General features: G+C 43.3%; 2 protein-coding genes across 2 annotated transcripts in view; one reads left to right on the top strand and one right to left on the bottom strand.

Moving 5' to 3' along the window:
- The window catches only part of LOC146989309 (uncharacterized), a 311632-nt gene that overhangs the window by 9558 nt on the left and 274119 nt on the right, over positions 1-27955 (bottom strand). The gene's annotated exons all lie outside the window — the stretch shown is intronic.
- On the top strand, positions 4-27559 carry trmt1l (tRNA methyltransferase 1-like). The gene is made up of 16 exons (XM_085775251.1): positions 4-82; positions 1636-1716; positions 1834-1896; positions 4353-4466; positions 6472-6536; positions 8185-8344; positions 9550-9670; positions 9783-9862; positions 10062-10311; positions 16165-16377; positions 17690-17880; positions 21730-21796; positions 22294-22457; positions 22961-23023; positions 25919-26045; positions 27076-27559. The coding sequence occupies exons 1-16, from the start codon at positions 22-24 to the stop codon at positions 27278-27280; spliced, it is 2025 nt and encodes a 674-aa protein (XP_085631377.1). The 5' UTR covers positions 4-21; the 3' UTR covers positions 27281-27559.

Below are 27955 nucleotides of genomic sequence, written 5' to 3'. Positions count from 1 at the left end.
GTTACGTATGTTGCTGTAGTAATGGCGGAGCTCAAAGAGGCGAGCGCTGTTCAGCTTCACCAGGAGGACGTCGATATCAAACGTAGGTAAAAGCCGCTGGGTTCTGGTCTGAACTCGGGCTGGTGGAAGGTGAAGTGCGGCTTCGGTCGTAGGTTTCTGGTCTCTATCGGTTGTGCAGTGAATTCACACAGAATCTGAGTTTGTAACTGCGAAACTGAATGAAGGCCTCACCACGGAGCTCCGCCATGGGACCTAAATAGTCGACAGCAGCAGGTTTTTGGACGCCGCGGAGCCGATGTGAGCTTCAACCGACAGGGTCACCGGCCACAGACCGAGAGGTCGGTGGTTTTACCGGGGCTTGGACCGGCCGGTAACCCCGGTAACCCCCGGTTAGACCACCGTCTCCGTCTGGGAGGACACGGCCTCATCACGGAGCTGCGCTACAGGACCGAAGACTCGGAGTAGAGAGAAGATGCTCTGAACTTTCCCTCTGAGCAGCAGCACGTTCATTCAACTGACTAACTACCTACCCTCCAGTCCTAGAGGACACATGTCAGAGTATTTACTATCAGTCTGTCTAGAGAGAGTTGTTCATCAACAAGACTTACAGGGAAATAATAACTGACCATGTCATTTGTCAAGGTTTAGTTTCATTTTTGTATTTAACAATGACACGAAGACAAGATAGGCTTTTTGTTGCTCAACAGGCTAACATGTTGGGTGTTTAGTTTTCAGTCTTTTTCTAAACTAAACTAAAACAAAGTTTACTTGAAAGGTACAAACAGGGTTGAATGACATGTTTTGACTGTTGAGTCAGTCATTTAGTTATTCCTATTCTTTTAGGGGATTCCTATAGCCTACCATTTTTTTTATTTTTTAAAAAGGTTGATGGATTATGGGGCTAATAGATGACAATGATATCTATTATGATAACTATGTTTTCTATCTTTTCTTGTGTATTTGTTTTTTGGGCACTATTGAAATGTAAATAGTTAAAGGTTAATACGTGAATAGGATTAAAGAGCAGGCAGGTAGTACATGCTTAATAGCTTCAGCTCAGCCTCCTCCTTCTGGGCATATGCAACAGTTATGGACTAATACGTTTGATTGAATATAGACTGGGAGGAACATTAATGATGATTCATGTGCATATGACTGAAATGAACTACACTGCTCAAAAAAAATAAAGGGAACAATTAAACAATACATTGTAACTCCAAATATATCACACCCATGTGAAATCAACCTGGGATGATCATTTTGATTTACATTGATCATTTTCATGTTATGTTGTTCTCAACTGCACTATATAATCTATTGAATAACGATTGTAAACTGCAATATTTCATTAATTGAGATCTAAGATGTGTTGTTTAAGTGTTCCCTTTATTTTTTTGAGCGGTGTACTACTACTACTACTACAAAGTCTAAATAGCAACAAATTAAAAACAGGACGATGGCAGTTTTGTTGTGTTTTCTCCAGAGGACAGAGTTTAGTTTTTTATGTTTTATGTTTTTTTTCCCCTCATTCCTTCCTCTGCTTGACTGTTAATGTGAAATTGAACTTTTAATAACTGAAGCTGCTGAGAGTTTTTAAGGTTCATGAAGGTCCTGTGTGTGTGTGTGTGTGTGTAGGTGCTGATGGAGGACGTCCAGCGGCTGCAGAGACCGAAGCAGCTGCAGACAGCGACGCCCGACCCTCCACCACCACTGCAGGTAAACTCAACCAAGCTTGTGTTGTGTCTGGGTTCGAACATGGCAGCATGATGTTGTCACCGGCGTTCAGTTACACGCTCGCTCACCCTTCTTCTCTCTTCTCTCCCTCGCCGACAGACCGACACGTCTCCATCCAAACTAAAGTGGAGGGCCTCGAGATGCTGGTCGACCTCAATGGTGGTGAGTCACACAGACCATAAACCTCTGCAACTATATATGTAATAATAATGATAATAAAAAACTTTATTTATATAGCACTTTTCATAACAAAAGTTTTTAAAGGGATAGTAGCATTTTTTTAAAGTGGGGTTGTATGATCTACAAATAGCCCCTAAGTACTTTAATTGCAGTAGAAGTGTTCATTAATATGCGCTGTTCCTAATTTAAAGAAATAAAAATTAAAAAATATAAACTGCAACGGCAGAAAGATGAAAGAGTTGTTGTTGTTGTGTTGTGTAGAACAAATGAGTTTTAAAGTCTGTGTGAGCAGCAGGTTGGAGACAGAAACCTGTAAAAATCGTAATAATGTTAAGTTAGCCTACATATATAATGGGTTAAATGAACTGCGTGTATAGAAGCCACTATAGTAGCCTATATGTCCAGTTTAATACCTCACTGATTCTTGAGACTTCGGCAAAAACATGTCCCACTAAGAGTAGTGACAATATCTATGAAAATGAATCACATTTTCTGATTTAGAATACTGAAGGTTGATCATCTGATAATGTTTTGCACAAATATAACACATTTTTCATATTTTTGTTGATATTTGTATTAATTATTTGATTATATACAAGGCCAGACCGAAAAGTGCTTAAAGGGATAGTAGCATTTTTTTAAAGTGTGGTTGTATGATCTCCAAATAGCCCCTAAGTACTTTAATTGCAGTAGAAGACTTTCTGCACTCCTCCCGTTAGCAACGCCAGCCCATAATAGCCCTGCCCAGAGATTTACAACATACAGTGTTGTGAACAGACACAAAGAAACGGCCTATTTTCACGGCCTAAAAGAGGTTTTACCTGAAAAAAAATACACAGTTCCATTGTTCGCTATAATATAATTTTTTCGAAAAACACAGTTTTTATTTGGACCTAACCACCTCACGTATCCCTCCGCCCAGGGTTAGCGCCCGCCGATCAGCAGTTGGTTCGGTCCAAATAAAAACTGTGTTTTTCCTGCACTTTGAAGGGCTGGAAAAAATTATATTATAGTGAACAATGGAACTGTGTATTTTTTTTCAGGTAAAACCTCTTTTAGGCCGTGAAAATAGGCCGTTTCTTTGTGTCTGTTCACAACACTGTATGTTGTAAATCTCTGGGCAGGGCTATTATGGGCTGGCGTTGCTAACGGGAGGAGTGCAGAGAGTCTTCTACTGCAATTAAAGTACTTAGGGGCCATTTGTAGATCATACAACCCCACTTTAAAAAAAATGCTACTATCCCTTTAACTAAAAAATGACAACAGGGATCATGGAAGGAGAGTAGGGAGAGGATGCTTCAAACATACTCGTCATCTTGACTGAGTTTTGACTTTTCCTGCACATCAACTGATACATCAAGAAAACTAAATATCAATCAAAGCAACTTTAGGGACTCGGGCAAATTCTATTCTGCAATTGATTGATTGATTGGATGATTTGTTTATTGAAGTGTTATGCACACACGACACTAGAGAATATAAATACATACATTCAAAGATGGCTGACAGGTGTCCATAGACTCATGCAAACGAAATGTTGTGCATGAACAGGCAGTTTTTCAAAATATTCCATTCCATTACACTGCAAATTATTACTAAAAATATGATATAACACTGCAGAGACATCCCTTGACCGGGGCAAACTGTGAGCTCGGTCTCATTTAAAAATCCGAATAGGAAGACAACAAGAAAGTCGCCATTACAATCTACATTTTGCATTAGTTGATGCTTGACCTCTGACACCAAGGAGCATCCTTTTTCTCACTGAGCTAATGGCTGAAGGTGTTACCTGGCGTGTGGCAGATCTCAAGCTGCTGTGGAAAAATTCTGTTATCAAGACAGAAATCTGATAATACATAAGTTGCATCTAGATAGCATGGACACGTTGGTGATGTGTTTTTAACGATAGGTGTTTGTTTTTCTTCACAAGAGAAAATCTAATGTTGCCAAAAATGTTTTTAAAAATTCAGTTTTTTCAGATAAAATTCTGATATTAGCCAAACTCCATCGACCACGACTTTTTTCAATGTATTTATCAAGAATTGTCTGGTTTATGTTTACACTGTGTACTGTCTCTAAACGTTTTCTTTTCATGCACTGTAGTGTAGGTTCAGTTTTTCAAATATCAAAAAGCCGGGTGGTAGCTTCGTGGAGATGCAGTCGCAGCAAATTTAATGACAATGGAGCAAAAATTGTGGGAGAAGAAAGGGTTAATAATACGTTTAACAGTTTTTGAAACTTCATTATTTGCACTGGATTTAATCGTACAAATTTGGTGAAAGTTGCAAAACTGTAGCATGAACAGTTAAGTTGTTATACAGTTTTAGGTTTCCAACTAGTTTGGTGATGTTTCATGGATGAGAAGCAGGATTTCCCAGGAAGAAGACGAAGACTTGGGACAAATAATATAATTGTGTTTTGTGTCTTTTTCTCACCAGCCGGCCGCAAGTCCTGTCCTCTGTGTCCTGAGGAGAAGTTCAAGGCCTGTTACAGCCACAAGCTGCGCAGACACCTGCAGAACCTGCACTGGAAGGTCTACGTGGAGTTTGAAGGTGAGAAGATGAAGCAGGTTGATGCTCAACCCATTACTGACATTTTTATGATATTCTGCATTTTTCATAATCGGTATCTGCTAGGGCTGTCACTTTTTATTCGACATTCCAATATCCGTTCGAATGTGGGGGGAAAAGTTCGTATTCGAGCAGTAATGACCTGCTCGATATGCAGGCTGCAGCAAAGATAGGCTACTCTATTTACCGTCTTTGGCTGCAGTGCCCAGTGCCTGCATAGCGCTGCGGAACGTAGGGGTGGGAGAAAAAATCGATTCACATAGATATCGCGATATCTTTTTTGACGATTTTTAAATCGATTTTTTTTATTGAAAAAAATTAATTTTTTTTATTTTTTTTTTTTTTTTTTTAAATATTGTGCAATGTGTATTTGTTAGCCTCTTTTACATACAGGCTTTGAAAAGGGTTTAAGTTCACTTTATAATGGAGTATGTTCATTTATAGGCTCCTACAGTATTTGTGTGCAGATAAATGTTAAAAATGCTAAAGACTAAAAATCAAGAGAATCGGCAATATCGTAGAATCGCAATTTAAATCGAATCGCCATTCAAAAAATCGTAGAAGAATCGAATCGGGAGAAAAGCATATCGTCCCAGCCCTAGCGGAACGTCCACCGGACGTGGAAGGGCCGCGAAGAGCCGAGAAGCGGAGGCAGTTTACTTTCTGTGCCCATATTAAAGCGGAACTATGCAGGATTTGGGCTGTAATTATTGTGGCTCAGAGTCACTGTGATGGTTGAGTGACCTGTTATGAAGTGAATGGGGTCTAGGCCAATGCGCTCACCCCCCCCACTGGCTGAAAACCGCACTTGCAAGATCAGTCGTCCGTCTCGGTGTTACAAATCTCGTCAATGGATAGAACTATCGCGAGAAACTGCCTTACGGCAGTACGAGATAAGAACGCACATGACGTCATGCATGTCACGAATCGTGATTGGTTTGAGTTCGGAAAGTCGGAGGAAACCATGGAAACATGAAATGTTTACTGATGAAGTTCAGCTTGTGGCTAACGGGGAGCTAATGCTAACACAGATACACACACCATGGGTCTTTATAAGATAATGTAATACATCATGACACACACCTTCGCGTTTTGGAACCTTTATTCCTGTGTGTGTATGTCTGTGTCTTTGTGTCTTTGTGCCTGTGTGTGGCTGTATTAGCGTTAGCGCCGTGTTAGCGTTAGCTCCGTGTTAGCATAGCGTTAGCTCCGTGTTAGCATAGCGTTAGCGTTAGCTCGGTGTTAGCAGGGCTTAGCAAACAGCAGTAAACACAAGCACGTGTAGGGGGGGTGGAGGAGGTGGCGGCGGCGAGTTTTTTTTTTTTTTTTACGACAGTGACATGTGGCTCCCAGAACTGTGGGGGAGCTCCGGAGAGGGAAAAAAAGAGAAACCAACGAAGGAGCGAGCTATTTCCGGCCGACTTGCATTGTTCTGCTTTAACCGCTGGTGTGGTGTCGCGGCGTGCACCTCCGCGGCCGGCTCGCGCCCTGCAGCGTCTGGTCTATTTTGTGCGAGAGCTGCGAGCGACCGCGTCAAGCTGGGCAGGAAGTCGAACATGAAACAACGAGAGTATCCGGTCAATTTTCAAAATAAAACACAGCGACTGTGTGTGCTGCGGCGGCTGCGGCGGCTGCGGCGGCTGCGGCGGCTGCGGCGGCGGCGGCGGCGGCGGCGCGGGTGTAATATTCGAATATATCCGAATGAATTACGGGTTATTCAATATTCGTTCGAACCTCATTTTTCTAAAAACTGACAGCCCTAGTATCTGCTGTTTTTTTTTTTTTTTCATCGGTGACCGTCTCTTTGTAGTCACCGCTCTCTTGGCTGTGTAACAATGTCCCGTCCACATAATCGGTTATCGGGCCTGAAAAAAAAAAACATATGGGTTGATCCCTATGGTCCATCGTGTCGTTTAAAAGTCTTGCAGAGTTCTGGAAGTTGATAGAGCTGCTCATCACATATCAAACTGTTGCTGCTGTTTGACAGGACAGAGGATGTGCATCTGTCACCTGCCCTGCAGACACCTGAAGCCCGGCCTCAGCTCAGACCAGGTGAGACCAACTCACTAACATTTTCTCTTTCATGTTCAAGGGATAGTTCACCCCAAAATTGAAATTTCACTCATTATCTCCTCCCCCTCATGTGGACTAAGGGCTGGGAGAAGTTTCAGAGTCCTCCGTCCCTTCTCTGAGTTACAGGGGGTCTCGGCGTAGCAGTGCATGTCCATATAACGGTTGCAAATGGATACCTTCGTAACAAAAAGACACACCAAAAAACATCCAAATACCTCCATGCTGCTCGTATGTAATGTCCGTCTTGTATTGAAGCCCCGAAATGAGAAATTGTCCCGAAAAAAAAATAAGTAAGTCTATATTTCAAGCTTGTTTTGTAGCAGAAGCTTCTCGAAGCTCCTCTTCCTGGTTCGTCAAATTTGGACGAACTGGGAAGAGGACAGACCCTGGTTCGTCCAAATTTTGGGACAATTTCTCATGTCGGGGCTTCAATACAAGACGGACATTACATACGAGCAGCATGGAGGTATTTGGATGTTTTTTGGTGTGTCTTTTTGTTACCAAGACAGTTGGTATCCATTTGCAACCATTTCCTTCCTTCCTTCCTTCCTTCCTTCCTTCCTTCCTTCCTTCCTTCCTTCCTTCCTTCCTTCCTTCCTTCCTTCCTTCCTTTCCTTCTTCCTTCCTTGAATGGATCTGTTTCCTCCCTCCCTCCATCTTTCTTTCCTTCCTTTTTCCCTTCCCTCTTTCCACAATACTTTTTCCCTCCCTCCTTTCCTTCCTTCCTTCCTTCCCTTCATCCTTACTTCTTCCTTCCTTTTTGACCCAATTGACCCAATCTGTTTCCTCCCTCCATCTTTCTTTCCTTCTTTTTTCCCTTCCCTCTTTCCACAATCCTTGTTCCCTCTCTCCCTCCCTTCCTTCCTCCCTTCCTCCCTTCCTTCCTTCCTTCCTTCCTTCCTTCCTTCCTTCCTCCCCTTCTTCTTTCCTTGAATGAATCTGTTTCCTCCCTCCATCTTTCTTTCCATCCTTTTTACCTTCCCTCTTTCCACAATCCTTTTTCCCTTCCTTCCTTCCTTCCCTTCGTCCTTACTTCTTCCTTCCTTTTTGACCCAATTGACCCAATCTGTTCCCTCCCTCCATCTATCTTTCCTCCCCTTTTCCCTTCCTTCTTTTCTCCCATCTTTCCCTTTGTCCTTCCTTCCTTCCCTTCGTCCTTACTTCTTCCTTCCTAATTGACCCAATCTGTTCCCTCCCTCCATTTTTCTTTCCATCCTTTTTCCCTTCCCTCTTTCCACAATCCTTTTCCCTCCCTTCCTTCCTTCCTTCCTTCCTTCCTTCCTTCCTTCCTTCCTTCCCTTCTTCCTTCCTTGAAAGAATCTGTTTCCTCCCTCCATCTTTCTTTCCATCCTGTTTACCTTCCCTCTTTCCACAATCCTTCCTTCCTTCCTTCCTTCCTTCCTTCCTTCCCTTCGTCCTTACTTCTTCCTTCCTTTTTGACCCAATTGACCCAATCTGTTCCCTCCCTCCATCTTTCTTTCCTCCCCTTTTCCCTTCCTTCTTTTCTCCCATCTTTCCCTTTGTCCTTCCTTCTTTCCTTGACCCAGGAGGACAACAGGAGTGTTAAATCATCACTGGATGTGTTGTCACTGCTCTGTGTTTGTGTTCTTGTTGTTGTTGTCTGTAGGCGTCGTCGGGGCGACACGTGGCCCACTACCACTGCGTGGTCTGCTCCGTCACCATCGCCCGTAAGACCGACATGGTGAGCCACCTGAAGCGCCACGTCAACAAGGGAGAGACGGAGGCCAGCTACTCCGGGAGCTCCGACGTCCCCTTCCAAGAGCCAGGTCAGGTTAAAGCACGCCGCCAGTCATGAGTCCAGGGGACAACTGCTTAATGAGTCGTGTTTTCATCATCATGGTGATACAAACATATAAGATGAATCACAACAGAGAGGGGGTTGAATTTAAAGGGACAACGAGGAGTTTCTCCAGCGGCAGAACGAAAAATTCCGCGACAATAAAAAAGTCTGATATTAATGTGGATGAATCTCCGTTACCACTTGTTAATGGTCCATTTTCTATAAATCTATGGTTTTGTCTCTATGGTTATTTTGTTATTATTAGTGGTGGTGGAAATGCTGGTCGAGCCGACCAGCGTTTCTCTACTTTCGGTTTCGTGGCGAGTCATGAGAATAACGCCGCCGAATCTCCGTTTATGGTGGGAACTACGACGGTATGTGATCGTCTTCCAACCTCTGACTTTAATTCTTGATGAATGAAAACATGAGTCTGTCTTGCGCCGGTCAAAGAATTTCACGGTGCGGAGGCTCATAAATGTAGTGTGGAAACACTTCACTTTAACAAAACTCCTCATTGTCCCTTTAAAGGGATAGTTCAACATTTTGGCAAATTGGCCCATTGCCATAATCCCTATAGTCATAGCAGTAGGTTCGTTACCTTTAATTGTCGGTGCAAGCTGTTTTTAGAACGGCGGAGCAGAGCCGTGAGCTGCTCAGAGCTACGCTACGGAGGCTCATTATGGGATTTCTTGGTTTCCCTCATCAAACTCATCAAATACACAATCCAACAACTCCACAACGCTCTGGTGGACAAGTTGTGAGCTGCACATTCACCACGCTATGAGATAATAACACAACGTTACCACACAGAGTTGTTTTAGAGGGAAATACAGAGACTGTTGATGAAAAACTGTCCCTGAAGGCAACGCGCATCAGTGGTTTTACATGAATTTCCCTCTAAAACAACTCTGTGTGGTAACGTTGTGTTATTATCTCATAGCGTGGTGAATGTGCAGCTCACAACTTGTCCACCAGAGCGTTGTGGAGTTGTTGGATTGTGTATTTGATGAGTTTGATGATGAGGGAAACCAAGAAATCCCATAATGAGCCTCCGTAGCGTAGCTCTGAGCAGCTCACGGCTCTGCTCCGCCGTCAACAAGTGTAGAAGTGTAAAAAGATCAGTGTTGTTATATACTTTATAGTGTGTGTGTGTGTGTGTGTGTGTGTGTGTGTGCGTGTGCGTGTGTGCAGCTCCGTCCAGTCAGGCCTATGAGATCATGAAGGAGCTCGGCACCAACGTCCAGCTGCTCCCGAACCACACCACGCCCCAGAAGAGCGACACCTACTTCAATCGCAAGATGAAGACCAACAGGTGTGTGTGTTTGTTTGTGTGTGTGCATATGTGTGTCAAGATGTCAATCCTTATTTCACCTGAGTGTGTGTGTGTGTGTGTGTGTGTGTGTGTGTGTGTGTGTGTGTCTCAGGCAGCTGGTGTTTTGTTCTCTGGCTGTTCTGGCTGAAGAGAGAAACCCACTCGAGTGTCTTGATGCTTTTGGAGCCACAGGTGAGACAATCAATCAATCAATCAATCATGAATCAAATTGTATTTGTATAGCACTTGTCTTGCAGTTTGCCAACATTCCTATGTCTGTCTGTCTGTCTGTCTGTCTGTCTGTCTATCTATCTATCTATCTATCTATCTATCTATCTCTCTATCTCTCTATCTATCTCTCTCTCCATCTCTCCATCCATCTCTCCATCAGGTATCATGGGTCTGCAGTGGGCCAAACACCTGCGTCACTCCGTCAAGGTGACGATCACCGACATCAGCGACACCTGTGTTAAGATGATCAGAGAGAACTGTGAACTCAACCACATGAGGGTGGACGGCGCCGCGCGAGGCCCCCGGGGGCCCGAAGGGGGCGGGGCCGAGCCCGAGGGCGCCGTCGCCACGGTGGAGGTCGCCAAGATGGACGCCAACGTCATGATGCACCTGCGGCCTTTTGATTACATGTAAGGGTCGAGTCTGATCATGTTGTCATACAGGAAACAATATTTATTACAGGTTTTCTACGTTGGTTTGGCTCATTGGTTTGACATCACACATTGCACTCATACTGCCAACGAAATTGTTACCATTTTTATATTTACACACATAAAATAACTTTCATACATCAGAGTAGAGTAGAGTAGCAGCCCCTCCTTGAACCGCCACCTTACCGTGGTGGAGGGGTTTGAGCACCCGAATGATCCTAGGAGCTATGTTGTCCGGGGCTTAATACCCCTGGTAGGGTCTCCCAAGGCAAACAGGTCCTAGGTGACGAGTCAGACAAAGAGCGGTTCAAAGCCCCTTATGAAAAAGAAAACATCGAGGAAGTGTACGTCGCCCGGACTGGCGTTACCGGGGCCCCACCCTGGAGCCAGGCCTGGGGTCGGGGCTCGCAGGCGAGCGTCTGGTGGCTGGGTCTTGGCCCACGGGACCCGGCCGGGCGCGGCCCAAACGAGCGACGTGGGCCCGCCTTTCCGTAGGCCCACCACCCGCGGGAGGGTTCTGAAGGGGCCGGTGCCATGTGATTTGGGTGGCAGCCGTGGGCGGGGGCCCCGGCGACCCAATCCTCGGACAACGACTCTGGCTTTAGGGACATGGAATGTCACCTCGCTGGGGGGGAAAGAGCCTGAGCTCGTGCGGGAGGCTGAGAGGTATCGACTAGAGATAGTCGGGCTCACCTCCACGCACAGCGTGTTGGAGTTCTCCCCACTTAACGAGAGGGTCGCTTCCCTGCGCCTTCGGGTCGGGGATAGGCAGTGCAGAGTACCCGGCCTTCCTGGAGGCCCTGGGAGGGGTGCTGGAAAGTGCTCCAACCGGGGACTCCATCGTTCTGTTGGGGGACTTCAACGCTCACGTGGGCAGCGACAGTGTTACCTGGAGAGGTGTGATTGGGAGGAACGGCCTCCCCGATCTGAATCCGAGTGGTGTTTTGTTATTGGACTTCTGTGCTAGCCACAGTCTGTCCATAACGAACACCATGTTCGAGCATAAGGGTGCCCATCAGTGCACGTGGCACCAGGACACCCTAGGCCGGAGGTCAATGATCGACTTTGTAGTCGTGTCATCTGACCTCCGGCCGTATGTCTTGGACACTCGGGTGAAGAGAGGGGCTGAGCTGTCAACTGATCACCACCTGGTGGTGAGTTGGATCCGCTGGCAGGGGAGAAAGCTGGTCAGACCTGGAAGACCCAAGCGTATCGTGAGGGTCTGCTGGGAACGTCTGGCAGAATCCCCTGTCAGGGAGGTCTTCAACTCCCACTTCCGGGAGAGCTTTGACGACATTGAGTCTGAATGGACCATGTTCTCCACTTCCATTGTTAACGCGGCCGTCCGAGGCTGTGGCCTTAAGGTCTCCGGCGCCTGTCGCGGTGGCAATCCCCGAACCCGGTGGTGGACCCCGGAAGTAAGGGATGCCGTCAAGCTGAAGAAGGAGTCCTACCGAGCCTGGCTGCTCAGGGGACTCCCGAGGCAGCTGACGGGTACCGGCAGGCCAAGCGGACAGCAGCTCGGGCGGTCACGGATGCAAAAACTCGGGTCTGGGAAAAGTTCGGGGAGGCCATGGAGGAGGACTACCGGTCAGCCTCGACGAAATTCTGGCAAACCATCCGGCGCCTCAGGAGGGGGAAGCAGTGCTCCGCCAACACGGTTTACAGTGGAGGACGGGAGCTGTTGACCTCGACTGGGGATATCGTCGGGCGGTGGAAGGAATACTTCGAGGATCTCCTCAATCCCACTGACACGCCTTCCGTCGAGGAAGCAGAGGCTGAGGACTCAGAGGTTGATTCATTCATCACCCAAGCTGAAGTCACTGAGGTAGTCCAGAAGCTCCTCAGTGGCAAGGCAGCGGGGGTGGATGAGATCCGCCCTGAGTACCTCAAGTCTCTGGATGTTGCGGGGCTGTCGTGGCTGACACGCCTCTGCAGCATCGCGTGGCAGTCGGGGACAGTGCCTCTGGACTGGCAGACCGGGGTGGTGGTCCCTCTCTTCAAAAAGGGGGACCGGAGGGTGTGTCCCAACTACCGGGGGATCACACTCCTCAGCCTCCCGGGGAAAGTCTATTCCAGGGTGCTGGAGAGGAGAATTCGGCCGATAGTCGAACCTCGGATTCAGGAGGAACAATGCGGTTTTCGTCCTGGCCGTGGAATGCTGGACCAGCTCTACACCCTCCGCAGGGTGCTCGAGGGCGCATGGGAGTTTGCCCAACCAGTCCACATGTGTTTTGTGGACTTGGAGAAGGCTTTCGACCGTGTCCCACGTGGCATCCTGTGGGAGGTGCTCCGAGAGTATGGGGTCGGAGGCCCTCTGCTGAGGGCTGTACGGTCCCTGTATGATCGGAGCAGGAGCTTGGTTCGCATTGCCGCCAATAAGTCAGACCTGTTCCCGGTGCGTGTTGGACTCCGGCAGGGCTGCCCTTTGTCACCGGTTCTGTTCATTATTTTTATGGACAGAATTTCTAGGTGCAGCCAAGGGCCGGAGGGGGTACGGTTCGGGATCCACTTGATTTCATCTCTGCTTTTTGCAGATGATGTGGTCTTGTTGGCTTCCCTCGAGCCAGGACCTCCAGCATGCACTGGGGCGGTTTGCAGCCGAGTGTGAAGCAGCTGGGATGAGAATCAGCACCTCTAAGTCCGAGGCCATGGTTCTCGACGGGAAAAAGGTGGCTTGCACCCTCCAGGCCGGGGGAGAGTTCCTGCCTCAGGTGGAGGAGTTTAAGTATCTTGGGAATGGAGTGCGAGATCGACAGGCGGATCGGTGCGGCGGCCGCAGTAATGCGGTCATTGTATCGGTCCGTCGTGGTGAAGAAGGAGCTGAGCCGAAAGGCAAAGCTCTCGATTTACCGGTCGATCTACGTTCCCACCCTCACCTATGGTCATGAACTCTGGGTCATGACCGAAAGAACGGGATCCCGGATACAAGCGGCCGAAATGAGTTTCCTCCGCAGGGTGGCGGGGCGCTCCCTTAGAGATAGGGTGAGGAGCTCTGTCACCAGGGTGGCGGGGCGCTCCCTTAGAGATAGGGTGAGGAGCTCTGTCACCCGGGAGGAGCTCGGAGTAGAGCCGCTGCTCCTCCACATCGAGAGAAGCCAGCTGAGGTGGCTCGGGCACCTGTATAGGATGCCCCCTGGACGCCTCCCTCGTGAGGTGTTCCGGGCATGTCCCACCGGGAGGAGGCCCCGAGGAAGACCCAGGACACGCTGGGGTGACTACGTCACTCGGCTGGCCTGGGAACGCCTTGGGGTCCCCCCGGAAGAGCTGGAGGAAGTGTCCGGGGAGAGGGAAGTCTGGGGATCCCTGCTCCGACTGCTGCCCCCGCGACCCGGACTCGGATAATGCGGCGGACAATGGATGGATGGATGGACATCAGAGTAAAAAGAAAATGTATACAGCATAGTATACTCACTGCAAAAACTCAAAATCTGTCCAAGAATATTTGTCTTATTTCTTGTCAAAATGTCTCATTTCTGGTCAAAACTAAACTCTTTCCACTTAAAATAAGACTCATCACTTAAAAATGAACTTGTTTTCAGATCATTTTCACTTGTTTCAAACTAATTTTCACTTGAAATAAGTAGAAAAATCTGCCAGTGAAAGCAAGTTTTTTGTGCTTGTAATAAGAAAGAAAAACTTGCTCCACTATCAGATTTTTCTACTTATTTCAAGTGAAAATCTGCTTGAAAGAAGTAAAAATGTCTTAGAAACAAGCTACTTTTAATGTGATGAGTCTTATTTTAAGTAGAATAAGATTTGTTTTGACTAAAAATAAGAGAAATATTCTTGGTAAGATTTTGAGTTTTTGCAGTGCTGTAATATAAACAAAAAAACAAGGAAATATTATATTATATAGTAGCCTATGTGCTGTAGATCAATATATGGCATTCATGGTATTATGTTCTTGACAAATTTTGACAATTGAACAGACTATCGTGCATGTGATGACTTACCAATGGTTCTCAAAGTGAGGTCCGGAGACCCCCAGGGGTCCTTGAGAGGGTTAAGGGGGTGCCCAACTTTTTCTTAAAATTTTACCACTTTTTTCTAGAATTTTTAAACTAATTTTGTTTTTTCTTTTTTGGGGGGAAATTTTACCACTTTTTTCTAGAATTGGTTTTTTTTTTTTTTTTTTACTTATTTTATATTTATTTATTTATTTTGTAGAAATTTGGGGGGAAATTTTACCACTTTTTCTAGAAATTTTAAAAAACTTTTTTTTTTTTTAATTTACCACTTTTTTCTAGAATTGTTTTTTTTTTTTTACTTATTTTATATTTATTTATTTATTTTTGTAGAAATTTTACCACTTATTCTAGTAAATTTTTTACTTGAACTTTTTTTAATCATTATTTTGGAAATCTTACCTTTTTTTTTTTGGAGAATTTTTAACACGTTTTTCTAGAAATGTTCAAACGTTTTTGGAGAAATTGTAGCACTTTTTTTCAGAAATTTCTCTACAATATTTCCAAAAAATCACGCCATTGGCCCTAATTTGAACATACATGACTAAAAAAGTAATGTTCTTCAGTCTCAAATATTTGTGATTTCTGGTGTTTGCTCCAAAATTTTGTTCAGTGGGGGTCTGTGGTCTTGATGTAAAAAAGAGAACCATTGACTTATAGAATGAAATGATGCTGACATGTTTTGCAGAGAACAACCATTAGACTAAGAATCCATCAATAAGTTTAGATAAACAAGATCTATTCACTTGGAAATTGTGCTAAGGGCCACAGCCGTTAGGTGGGGGGCCACATGATCAGAAAGGTACCGGGGTTCATTCAAGTCATTTAAACATCCTGAGGTCTGCACGTGCACGCTATGAGCTTTATATGTAATGTGAAGTCAATATTCAGCTTCTTTTATCTCACATTTGAGACATTTGGTGAAAACAGAACGGCAGAATGACAACATTTGTGCTCAAAAAACAATCTTACAAAATGTCATTTTAGACTTGTTTTCTACACTTATCTATTACTGTATTCATATCCTATTTTAAGCACCAAAACAGTTCATTCTCATGACTGAAGGAGTGTTTTCACAAGGGATTTGACATTTTTCTAAAAGCAGACCTCAAATTTCCAGCATTTGCCACTGCAAAAACTCAAAATCTTTCCAAGAATATTTGTCTTATTTCTTGTCAAAATGTCTCATTTCTAGTCAAACTAAACTCTTTTCACTTAAAATAAGACTCATCACCTAAAAATTAACTTGTTTTGAGATAATTTTTACTTGTTTCAAACCAATTTTCACTTGAAATAAGTAGAAAAATCTGCCAGTGAAAGCAAGTTTTTTGTGCTTGTAATAAGGAAGAAAAACTTGAAAAAAAAAAAAAAAACTAAAACTAAAAACTATCAGATTTTTCTACTTATTTCAAGTGAAAATCTGCTTGAAAGAAGTAAAAAGTGTCTAAAAACAAGCTGCTTTTTATGTGATGAGTCTTATTTTAAGTAGAATGAGATCTGTTTTGACTTGAAATGACATTTTTGATTTGAAATGAGACAAATATTCTTGGTAAGATTTTGAGTTTTTGCAGTGTGGCCTAAATTATTTCTTTCTACAGTGTTCTAGGACAAACTGGCCTCAGTGTGCTTACAGCGGAGGTTCTAATATTTAGACATAAAACACTTCTATTTATCTTAAAATGATAAATTTAAGAAAATATGTAAAAGTGGAGAAAATGGCCTCAAACCTCAGAGGGCATAAACACGTCTGTATTCAGTTTTAACTAGTGATTTGGTGTTTGTGCCTAGAGTGCAGGGCCACAAACAAAAACCTTGTTTAAATCTTCTTGTTAAATCTTGTTTGTGTTTTCTTCTTCCGTATCAGCCACTTGGACCCGTTCGGCACGGCGGTGAACTACCTGGACGCGGCCTTCAGGAACGTGCGTAACCTGGGCATCATCTCGGTGACGTCGACCGACACCAGCTCGCTGTACGCCAAGTCGCCCAACGTCACGCTGCGCCACTACGGCTGCCACATCGTACGCACCGAGTACTACAAGGAGCTGGCCGCACGCATGGTGCTCGCCACCGTGGCCAGGTGGGGCTGAGTGTGTGTGTGTGTGTCGTACTAATGTGATGCTGAGGAACTTTTGTTGTCTTGTTTTTTTTTTCATTTAAAGGGATAGTTCACCCAAAATTGAAATTTCTCAAATTTCTCACCTCATTATCTCCTCCCCCTCATGTGGACTAAGGGCTGGGAGAAGTTTCAGAGTCCTCCGTGGCTTCTCTGAGTTACAGGGGGTCTCGGCGTAGCAGTGCATGTCCATATGACGGTTGTGAATGGATACCAACTGTCTTCGTAACAAGAAGACACACCAAAAATCATCCAAATACCTCCATACTGCTCGTCAAATTTGGACGAACCGGGAAGAGGAGCTTCGAGAATCTTCCGCTAAAAAACAAACTTGAAATATAGACTTATTTAATTTTTTTCGGGACAATTTTGCATTTTGGGGCTTCAATACAAGACGGACATTACATACGAGCAGCACGGAGGTATTTGGATGTTTTTTGGTGTGTCTTTTTGGACGAAGAAAAGTGAGTGACGAAGAAAATTTCAATTTTGGGTGAACTATCCCTTTAATGGAAACAGGCAACGAGATACAGATTTAGAAACATACAATGCAACACCACTGACAAAAACTCACAAACAAAACATGAGAAAATAAAACAAAGCAGGACCAAACAGGAAAGAAAAGTGCTAAAAAAAAAAAAGATATAAACATACGCAAATAAAATTTACAGGTACTACTCAATATTAAAGGGATAGTTCACCCAAAATTTAAATTTCCCTCATTATCTCCTCCCCCTCATGTGGACTAAGGGCTGGGAGAAGTTTCAGAGTCCTCCGTGGCTTCTCTGAGTTACAGGGGGTCTCGGCGTAGCAGTGCATGTCCATATAACGGTTGTAAAGGGACACCAGAGCTCTAAGTAAAAAAACACACACAAAAAAACATCCAAATACCTCCATGCTGCTCGTATGTAATGTCCCTCTTGTACTGAAGCCCCGAAATGTGAAATTGTCCCAAAAAAAATTAAATAAGTCTATATTTCAAGCTTGTTTTGTAGCAGAAGCTCCTCTTCCTGGTCCATCCAAATTTGACGAACTGGGAAGAGAAGCTTCCGCTACAAACAAGCTTGAAATATAGACTTATATAATATAGACTTAAAAATATTAATATCAAAAACAGATAAGACATTACATTTCAAGGAGAGTGGAGCGGTTGCATCATAGAGATTGGAAAAAGTTGCTGTTCTAACAAAACGTTTTTGCAGTAGAACTAATTCTGGAGATACAGTATGTGATTAAAGTGCTCGTCCATAGAGTGAGTAACTCTGGTGTGTTGCAGAGCGGCGGCGCGCTGCAACAAAGGCATGGAGGTGCTGCTGGCCGTGGCCTTGGAGCACTTCGTCCTGGTGGTGGTCCGAGTGCTGCGAGGCCCCACGCAGGCCGACGAGTCGGCCAAGAAGCTGCGCAAACTGGCTCACTGCCAGTGGTGTGAGGAGAGAGTGTTCCTCCGGCTGGGAAACATGGCCGACGGTGAGTCACATGCTGCTGTCACATGCTGCTGAACAATTTTTTAACTTATTTTATTTTATTTTTTAGAAAATGTACCACTTTTTCAGAGAAATTTTAAAAAACTGTTTGTTTTTTTTTGTTTTGGGGGGCGGGGTTAAGAAATTGTACCACTTTTTTCTAGAATTTATAAAACTTATTTGATTTGATTTTTTTTAGAAATACTTTTTCTAGAACATTTTTAACTTTAAAGGGACAACGAGGAGTTTCTATTTGGTTATTTAAAGTCTCAATATTTAAAGTTAATGTGGATGAATCTACGTTACCACTTGTTAATGGCTCCATTTTAGATAAATACATCGTTTTGTCTCTATCGTTATTTTGTTATTTTAATTAATGGTGGTTAATGGCGAGTCATGAGAATGACGCCGCCGAATCTCCGTTTATGGTGGGAACTACGACGGTATGTGATCGTCTTCCAACCTCTGACTTTAATTCTTGATGAATGAAAACATGAGTCTGTCTTGCGCCGGTCAAAGAATTTCACGGTGCGGAGGCTCATAAATGTAGTGAGGAAACACTTCGCTTTACAAAAATCTTACTTTTTTTTGAGAATTTTTAACACTTTTTTCTAGAAATGTTTCAAGGTTTTTGGAGAAATTGCACCACTTTTTTCCAGAAATTTATCTACAATATTTCCAAAGATTCAAGCCATTGGCCCTAATTTGAATGTACATTGACTAAAAAACTAATGTTCTTCATTCTCAGGTCAAATATTTGTGTATTTCTGCTGTTTGCTTCAAAATTTTGTTCAATGGGGGTCCCTGGTCTAGTTTGTAGGCTCCTTGATGTAAAAAAAAAAAAAAAAAAAGAGAACCACTGACTTCTACAATGAAATGATGCTGACATGTTTTGCAGAGAACAACCATTAGACTAAGAATCCATCAATAAGCATCACATTTCACACCAGCAGGAGGCGATATGACATTAAAGGAGACATATTCTGCCCCTTCTCCACAAATTAAACCAGTTCCCAGGTTCTTAAAGTTAAGTTAAAGAGCCTTCAGAGAGTGAGATTTACATAATATGTCCCCTTTAACTTTTAAAAACACATTGACCAATCATAGCAAACCTGAAGAACCAAAGCGTACTTCACCTCTGATCTCTTCATCTTGGAAGGGGCTGTGCAGATGCAGCGGCACAAATCTATTACGTTCAACGTAGATGCGCATTACGTGACTCGCATGCAGCGAACGCAACATGTCATGTGATAAGAATTAATAATAATTAATAATTAATCAGCTGCTCTGTAAAACTGCGTCTCCAGCAGCAACTGCTCTCAGACTCTCTTCTCCTTCTTCACACATAAAGTTTTTGTTTTGTTTTTGGAGCTATCACTTTTTAAAGAGGAACTCTGTAGGATTTCCACCTTAACTCTGTAGTATTTCCACCTTAACTCAGCTCCATGTGTCCCTTGTCTCCAGCTCCAGAGTCCTAGTGCTGGTTAAACCAACGACTTGTAATGTGTCAATGTTGTCAATGTATATGTTCAAATTAGGGCCAATGGGCAAAGTGAATTTGTTGAAATATTGTTGAGAAAATTCTGTAAAAAAAAGACTTTCTTAGGACAAAGTGATAAAAAATTTTCCCCCAAAAAAGTTAAAAAAAAAAAAAAATCTAGAAAAAAGTGGTAAGAATTCTAAAAAAATAAATAAAAAAATAAAAAAAGTAAGATATTACACACACACACCTGTGGATGGGCTGAGACTGTACAGAGTGCTGACTGTGTCATAATCACACTCTTTACCAAACAGAGCGAGTTTATTCACTTTACACCAGTTATGACTTCTGTTTATACTCAAATAAAAAATATATAATAATAATTATTATTATTATTATTTAATGATAACGATGCTTCCATCAACATGACAGATCTGTCGGCCTCTCAGTGTTTTCCTGTTTCTTCTATTAACTGAACAAATGAGGAAAAAGGGCACGTTTAAGTGTTTTTATTGAACGACTCTAAACTCCTTCTGCTCTGAAAACTCTCACTAGTGGCGTTTCCATCCACCTTTTTTTATTCGCATTTTCAAAAATTGCAAATAAATACTTGGTTGGAAACGCCAGAAATTCGAATAAAGGCAGTAAATGTGCATAAAAGTTTATACGCTTGGAGGGGGTGGATTTGTCAGCGTATCGATTAAAGGAAATGCGACTTTTTGTGATGGAAACAGATGATGTGAATTGAGGCAGAGTTTGTGGGTGAAGCTGCTGGACTTCACCCAGCGACGCCCCGGTGTCCCAGCTCTCCTCTCTGCACCGCGACACAAACGCTCCGTAACCCGTAATCTTTTGTTTATGACGGTTAAGACGACACAATCACACGCCGTAACATGGAGGAGAGGAGCATAACCAGAACAGCGGAAAAGCGAGCGGACTGTCACAGTTCCCTACTGTCTTTCTGTGTAAATATCTCATGTTATAACATGAAAACCTGCAGTTTATATTCCAGTGCGGCCTATATGTACAGTATTTTCTTTTAAAATGTAGCTGGTGCGGATTATACAGGTGCGTCTATAGTCTGGAAAGTACGTAAATTGTCCCTGATGTTGAGTGTCAACTGTTGGATACATTCACGCTCTCTTATGACGTAATCTCACGGCGCACTCCTCCTCTCCCAATAATCGCAAAACACTAACGAATGGAAACGGTCATAAATTTGCTTTGCTTTTTGCGCATTTTCACAAAATCCGCTTTTAAATTCGATACGACTTGGATGGAAACCCAGCTACTGTCTCTGTCTGTCGTCTTTTGTGATCATCGACATGTTGTTCTCATGGAATCAAACAAAAACAAGTTGACAATAAAACTTAATGAAGGGATGTGAGGCAGGCGGATGAGGAAGTCTATACCGTCCTGTACATTGAGTGCAGGTGTGTCTGGTATGTGACCTATGACGAGGTGAAACTGGGCCGGTCACATACTTTATACACGTGCAGTCACACGGGGACAGTATAGACGACGACGTCCTCACTCATCTCATCCATCCGTCCGTGCAAAGTCCTGGATTGCGTGTACAGTATTTAATCGAGTATGTACGTATGCAGACAAACTGGATGTTGACCTATCGAATACGACACGAACATAAAGTATGCGTGCACAGCTGATTTGTCGTGTCGTTGTGTCACTATGATGCACAGACCTCTGCTCCCAGACTGGATTTTTCCGACACGTATGTGAATGTGATCACAAAGTAACAAGAAGTGCAGGGTTTAACAAGTAACAATTAACAAGGCCGCACATACAGTAAGAACCTTAAAGGGGATTTCTTGGTTTCCCCTCATCATCAAACTCATCAAATACACAATCCAACAACTCCACAACGCTCTGGTGGACAAGTTGTGAGCTGCACATTCACCACGCTATGAGATAATAACACAACGTTACCACACAGAGTTGTTGTAGAGGGAAATTCATGCAAAACCACTGATGCACGTTGCCTTCAGGGACAGTTTTTCATCAACAGTCTCTGTATTTCCCTCTAAAACAACTCTGTGTGGTAACGTTGTGTTATTATCTCATAGCGTGGTGAATGTGCAGCTCACAACTTGTCCACCAGAGCGTTGTGGAGTTGTTGGATTGTGTATTTGATGAGTTTGATGAGGGAAACCAAGAAATCCCATAATGAGCCTCCGTAGCGTAGCTCTGAGCAGCTCACGGCTCTGCTCCGCCGTTCTAAAAAACAGCTTGCACTGACAATTAAAGGTAACAAACCTACTGCTATGACTATAGGGGTTATGGCAATGGGCCAATTTGACTAAATGTTGAACTATCCCAGCAGGAAGTTAACTGTGTAAAGTTTCTTCCTTGCAGACACGCTGCCCTGCAACTGTCACGGAAGTCTGCCTGGAAAGACGACGGTGCAGCTCGGACCATTATGGTAACACACACACACACACACACACACACACACACACACACACACGCCTCACTGTGAAGTATGTAAAGTTACTAAACATTGTGTATTGTATATTGGGTAACACTTTACTTGAATAGGTCTTCATAAGATTGACATAACACTGTCATCAACATCAATGAATACTTATGACAGCTGTGGTTAAGTGTCATTCGGTAAGTTATGTCACTTTTGATGCAAAGTTGACATTATTTGAGATGTTTTTGTTATGAGAACTTGACATAATTGTTAAAGTTTGGCCATTAGGTCTGCTATGACAGTTTAAATTGTCTTTATGTCAAGTTGTCTGAACAAAAACATCTCAAACAATGTCAACTTTGCATGACAAGTGACATAACTTACCGAATGACACTTAACCACAGCTGTCAGAAGTATTCATTGATGTTTATGACAGCTGTTATGTCAATCTGATGAATACCTATTCAAGTAAAGTGTTATCGTATATTGTGTATTGTGTGCAGGTGCGGTCCTCTGTTCAACACGGGCTTCCTGAGGCGGATGCTGTCGGCGGCCGTGCAGCACAGCATGGACGACATCCAGCCGCTGGTCAAGACTCTGATGTGTGAGTCTGAGTGCACAACGCTCAAGTCTCTGGTGCACGGACCGTCTGCTCTCACCAACCAGGGTAACACACACACACACACACACTGAAAAAACTCAAAATCTTACCAAGAATATTTGTCTTATTTCTAGTCAGAAATAAAAAACAAATCTCATTCTACTTAAAATAAGACTCATCACATTAAAAAGCAGCTTGTTTTTAGACACTTTACTTCTTTCAAGCAGATTTTCACTTGAAATAAGTAGAAAAATCTGATAGTGGAGCAAGTTTTTCTTCCTTATTACAAACACAAAAAACTTTTTCTACTTATTTCAAGTGACAATGTGTTTGAAACAAGTGAAAATGATCTAAACAACAAACAAGTTCATTTTTAGGTGATGAGTCTTATTTTAAGTGGAAAGAGATTAGTTTTGACCAGAAATGAGACATTTTGACAAGAAATAAGACAAATATTCTTGGAAAGATTTAGAGTTTTTGCAGTGCACACACACACACACACACACACTGTACGGTCTGTGTATGACGTCATCGTGCTCACCAGAGGGTTGTGTTGTGTGTCTGTGCAGTGGAGTGTGGCGTCGTCATCAAGACGCTGCAGAGCGGAGAGGAGGCGGGGCCTGAGCAGCCGGGTGAGTCACATGACCAACAACTTGAGTTCTGTTTCTAGCTGTGTTGTAAATCTCCTCTTATCACAGATGTAGTGCACTAACTATATTATATATATATAGTGTGTTCAACATTTTGTAGGGTGAATTCCAGTTCCTCCCTTAGCACTAACGACAGCATCGGTCCAATGGCAGCGCCTCCTGGTGGAGGAATATGGGTTTTGCAAAAGCGCCCAAGAACTGACATCTCTGCTTTGTTGGTGAATGAGCAAGTGTGGTGTTTTCAATAATTTAAGGACATTTATAGATCACCCACGTTAAAGGACAATTCCAGGCGAATTCAACTCGGGGGTGTATTTTCATATCATTTTAGGTCTAAAAGAATGAATCTGAAGATTTTCAGTTTAATTGCTCCTGTTTTGCGGTAGTTGCGTCTGTCCCCGCGTCGCCACGGCAGCGATGAATGGGAGTGGATGTAAGTTTCCAGCCCTCAAAGCCACATTTTTTTTCCACAGGCAGCATCAGATGGAGACTCAAACATGCACCGAGAAGTTTATTTACTTCAACAAGCCGACATGTTTGTAAAACTAGATCTAATTCAAAGTCTCCTGGAGTCTCGCGCGAGCCCGAAGTTGCAGTGCTGGTGTGTTCAGGTGCAGTCGGAGCTACCGCTTGTGTCATAAACACAGGAATATCAACTCTTGACTTGGTTCAAGTGTACATTTTTTTCCACAGACAGCGTCAGGTGGCGACTCAAACATGCGCCGAAAAGTTTTTTTTACTTGAAGCAAGTAAAGAGTTGATATTCCTGTGTTTGTGACACAAGCGGTAGCTTTTCCCACTGCACCTGAACACACCGAGCACGGCAACTGGGTCTCGCGCGAGACTCCGGGAGACTTTGAATTAGATCTAGTTTTACAAACATGTCGGCTTGCTTGAAGTAAATAAACTTCTGGCTGCATGTTTGAGTCTCCATCTGACGCTGTCTGTGGCTTTGAGGGATGGAAACAGTCTAAACAGCAGAACTTGCATCCACTCCCATTCATTGCTGCCGTGGCGACGCGGGGACAGACGCAACTACCGCAAAACAGGAGACATTAAACTGAAAATCTTCAGATTCATTCTTTTAGACCTAAAATGATAGGAACATACACCCCCGAGTTGAATTCGCCTGGAATTGTCCTTTAATAGCATCATTGAGGATCCTTTACAGATAAACATTAACACATAGGCTAGTAAAAAACAAAAAAAAACAGTAGTCTACATTAATGTTTCAATCTACATTTTATAATAAACAAATTATAAGTATAATCTGATATGACCAAGACACCTAAAAACAAAAACACGGCCGTTTTCATCAATTTACCAGCAAGTTGACAACACACATACATTGGAGTGAATGGGTTTACTGGGCGCTTTTGCAACACCCATATCCTGCCACTCGATTTTTTTTCGATTAAAGTAATCCTTTTTGTATTTGAGACATATTATGGGTAGGATATTTGTGTCTTTATTATTCAATCAAAAAAAGTAGATTTTCAATCAAATAATAATTCTCATCAATCAAAAAAACAACCTTGTCAGTCAAAGAAAAAAAGGGTTCAAACTAAATTTTTTGGGTCTCAACTTTTTTTTTTGCATTCAAACACTTTTTTTTTGATTGAGGAGGTGAAGTTTGTTTTGATTGAAAACCTATTCTCAGTCAGACCTGCAGCTCCACCTCCTGTCCTCCAGAGGGCAGCGTGACCCAACCAGTTCTACTCTTTCTCTCTCTACACAGAAGTACTTTCCACATACAGTAGATGTTGTGTTGTTTTTATTACCTTTTCTTTTATTCTTTGGTGTATATTCCACCTCACGTACAGCAGGTGTAACCTAGTTTCAGAAGCTGCTGCTTTAATCATCATTAACAACCTTTATTTAAAGGGATAGTTCACCCAAAATTGAAATTTGAAGTTTCAGAGTCCTCCGTGGCTTCTCTGAGTTACAGGGGGTCTCGGTGTAGCAGTGCATGTCCATATAACGGTTGCAAATGGATACCAACTGTCTTCGTAACAAAAAGACACACCAAAAAACATCCAAATGAGTGACTTTCCAACGTGCTCCTTGAAAAAACGGCGAGTTTTTCCGCCGTTTCGTTCGTAGGTACGAAGGAGAAGAAGAGAGCTGGGTTTCTCCAAAAACGGAGCTCCCGCTCTAGTTTCAGAGAAAAACAATGCCAGTGTGGCATGTCTCCCAAATCATTTCTACGGCTAAATAAATATATTTGTAGGCAAATCTGGGGGGTGTGGCAGCGTGGAGAGCAGCGGTGCAGCGGTGTGGGTCTCTGGCTGCAGCGGAGCAGCTCCGGGACACTGCTGTGTGACTGGCCGGCGGTGAGTGCAGCGCCCGCTCCACTGCACCGTGAAAACAGCAGTGATAACCGGCTTTCAGATCCGAGTCTCCAAACCAGAAACGTTTGTAACAGCACCGGAGAAAGTCGCCAGATTTGTCGTCGGTCGCTTTTGTCAAAAAAAAAAGTCACCAAGAGGGTTTGGAAAGTCGGGCGAGACAGTGGCAACACTGTAGCCGACAGCCGCACAGCGCTGCACGCTGTCCCCAGAGCAGCGTTCAAGGAGAACGATTACTCAAACAAAACCAAGATCACACAGTTTATAAAAAACATTATGTTTTGATTTGAGTTTAAAACAGTTTTACATATCAGAGGAACCATATTCACACACAGGGTACCTCAGAGTGTCTATTATCATAATCTGTAAAAAAAAAAAACGGTTTTGACGAGTTTACTCGTCAATGGTCGCGAAAGAGTTAATGTCTGGTTAGTTTTTTTTTTTTTTTTTTTTTTATCTTCATAAGTTCATGATCAGTTGTCCCCCCCCCCCCCCCCCCCCCCCTCTCTCTCTCTCTCTCTCTCTGCAGGGAAGAGGAAAACCGGAGAGGATTCTGGGAATGTGGTGAAGAAGCTGAAGTCTGAAGCTTCTCTGGAACATCCTCCGTTCTACTACAGCATCCACCGCCACAGCATCCGGGGCATGAACATGCCCAAGTGAGTCGCCTCTGGTCAACTGTGTGTGTGTGTGTGTGTCTGTGTGTGTTTAAAGCTCATTGTGAGGCTGCAGCTTCCTTTATGCGTTTCTTCTCCCGTCACCTCCTCAAATTAAAGAGGACTACATTTCCAAATCTTCCCTAATTTTCCCCATTCGACGACATTCATAACCTTTATTTAAACTCTGAGATATATTGAGGAGCAACCTCATTTACAATATAGCCGAGATGAAACACAGAACATATAAAGACAGAAGACAAAACAATTGAGACATACATAAATAATCAGACATAACAAACATACATACTGTAAGCATAACTTGAATACATAAGTGTAGTTAAAAGCAGGAGCAGTTAGAGGTAAAATATGATGTAATTATTAGGGGTGGGTATTGCCAAGGACCTCACGATACGATACGCATCACGATACTTGAGTCACGATACGATACGATATTGCGATATCCAAATTTTGCGATATATTGCGATCTTCTACAATATTCTACATAGTTCACTGAAAAATGTAAAAGGCATTATGCATCTTAAAATCCGAGTTGTATGTACATCAGACGATAGTGATAATATATGGGACAAACTGAGTCAAAACAATGTAATTCAAATTATCCATGTCATTTTATACAAGTGCAGGTTACAACAACATATTTGCATGTACAACACACTGTCTGAGGTAGCAGTACAGTGACACCTCGCGGAGCAGAGGGGCGGAAGTCGTACTGGATTTACGTCTGAAACATGATTTATTATTTGGAAAAAAAACATATTTAAATATTGAATACCGATATCGTATCGCGATATAAAGTATCGCGATATAAAGTATCGCGATATATTGCCATATCGATATTTTTGCCCACCCCTAGTAATTATGGATTTAAATGTTTAAATCAAATTAAAATTTTTACATCAAATCATCTTTTCTTCTTTTTATCTGAGGAGGAATAATGTAAATATCGAGACACGTGACCAAACCAGCGTCTTCTTTAACGCGCTGCGACCTCCCCGCTGCTTCTCTGCAGGTTGAACAAGTTCCTCCAGTACCTGACCGAGGCCGGCTTCAGGGTGAGCCGCACGCACTTCGACCCGACGGGGGTCCGGACCGACGCCACGCTGGACCAGTTCAAGTCCGTCCTCGCCAAGTACAGCGTCCCCACGTACAGCAGCGTCCCACAGAGCAGCAGCGTGAGCAGCCTGAGCAGCGTGGGCGCCGACAAGACGGCCTGAGACCGACCGACCCACTGACTGACTCTCTGCTTCCATTCAATCAAACCAAAAGTGCTTCTGCAGCGCACACACACACACACACACACACACACACACACACACACACACACACACACACACACATAAACACATAAACACACACACACACATGCACATGAGCCCAGTTCACCCACAGCAGCTATTTATTCCGCAGCTCTCTTGGAAATGTAGTGTTTGTTTTTTTATCTTCTGAATATTGATTTTTGTTTCTCTGGACTTAGAAATAAAATAAAACTCTTTAAAAAAAATAAAAAACTCTGACCTCTGACCTGGTTTTTATTCACTGAGCAGTTTCATCTGTTTTTCTTCTGTTTGAAGTCAATTAAAAGTTCACATTTAGTCAGTTATTATAAAACCAAAATGTGATTTTTGGAAAGTAAAATAAAAAAAAAACAGCTGGTTTTTCTTCCTGTTTACAAAGAACACAGATTTATTTTTGCATTGATCCTCAAATATTGTTCAATTATTCAATTATTTTTCATTTCACCTTTTATTTATTCAGGGAAGGTCAATTGAGAGCGAGCGCTCTTTTTCAATGACGCCTTGATTACAAAAGCACACAGTTCTACAATATACAAATACATCAAGATCATAATCAACAGTTACATACTGTACAGGCTGTAGAACAGTTGATAG

This window comes from Trachurus japonicus, chromosome 4 (assembly GCF_045865225.1).
Source record: "Trachurus japonicus isolate A0001 chromosome 4, Traja_1.0".
Lineage (NCBI taxonomy): Eukaryota > Metazoa > Chordata > Actinopteri > Carangiformes > Carangidae > Trachurus > Trachurus japonicus.
This window is presented reverse-complemented; position numbering and strand designations above follow the sequence as displayed.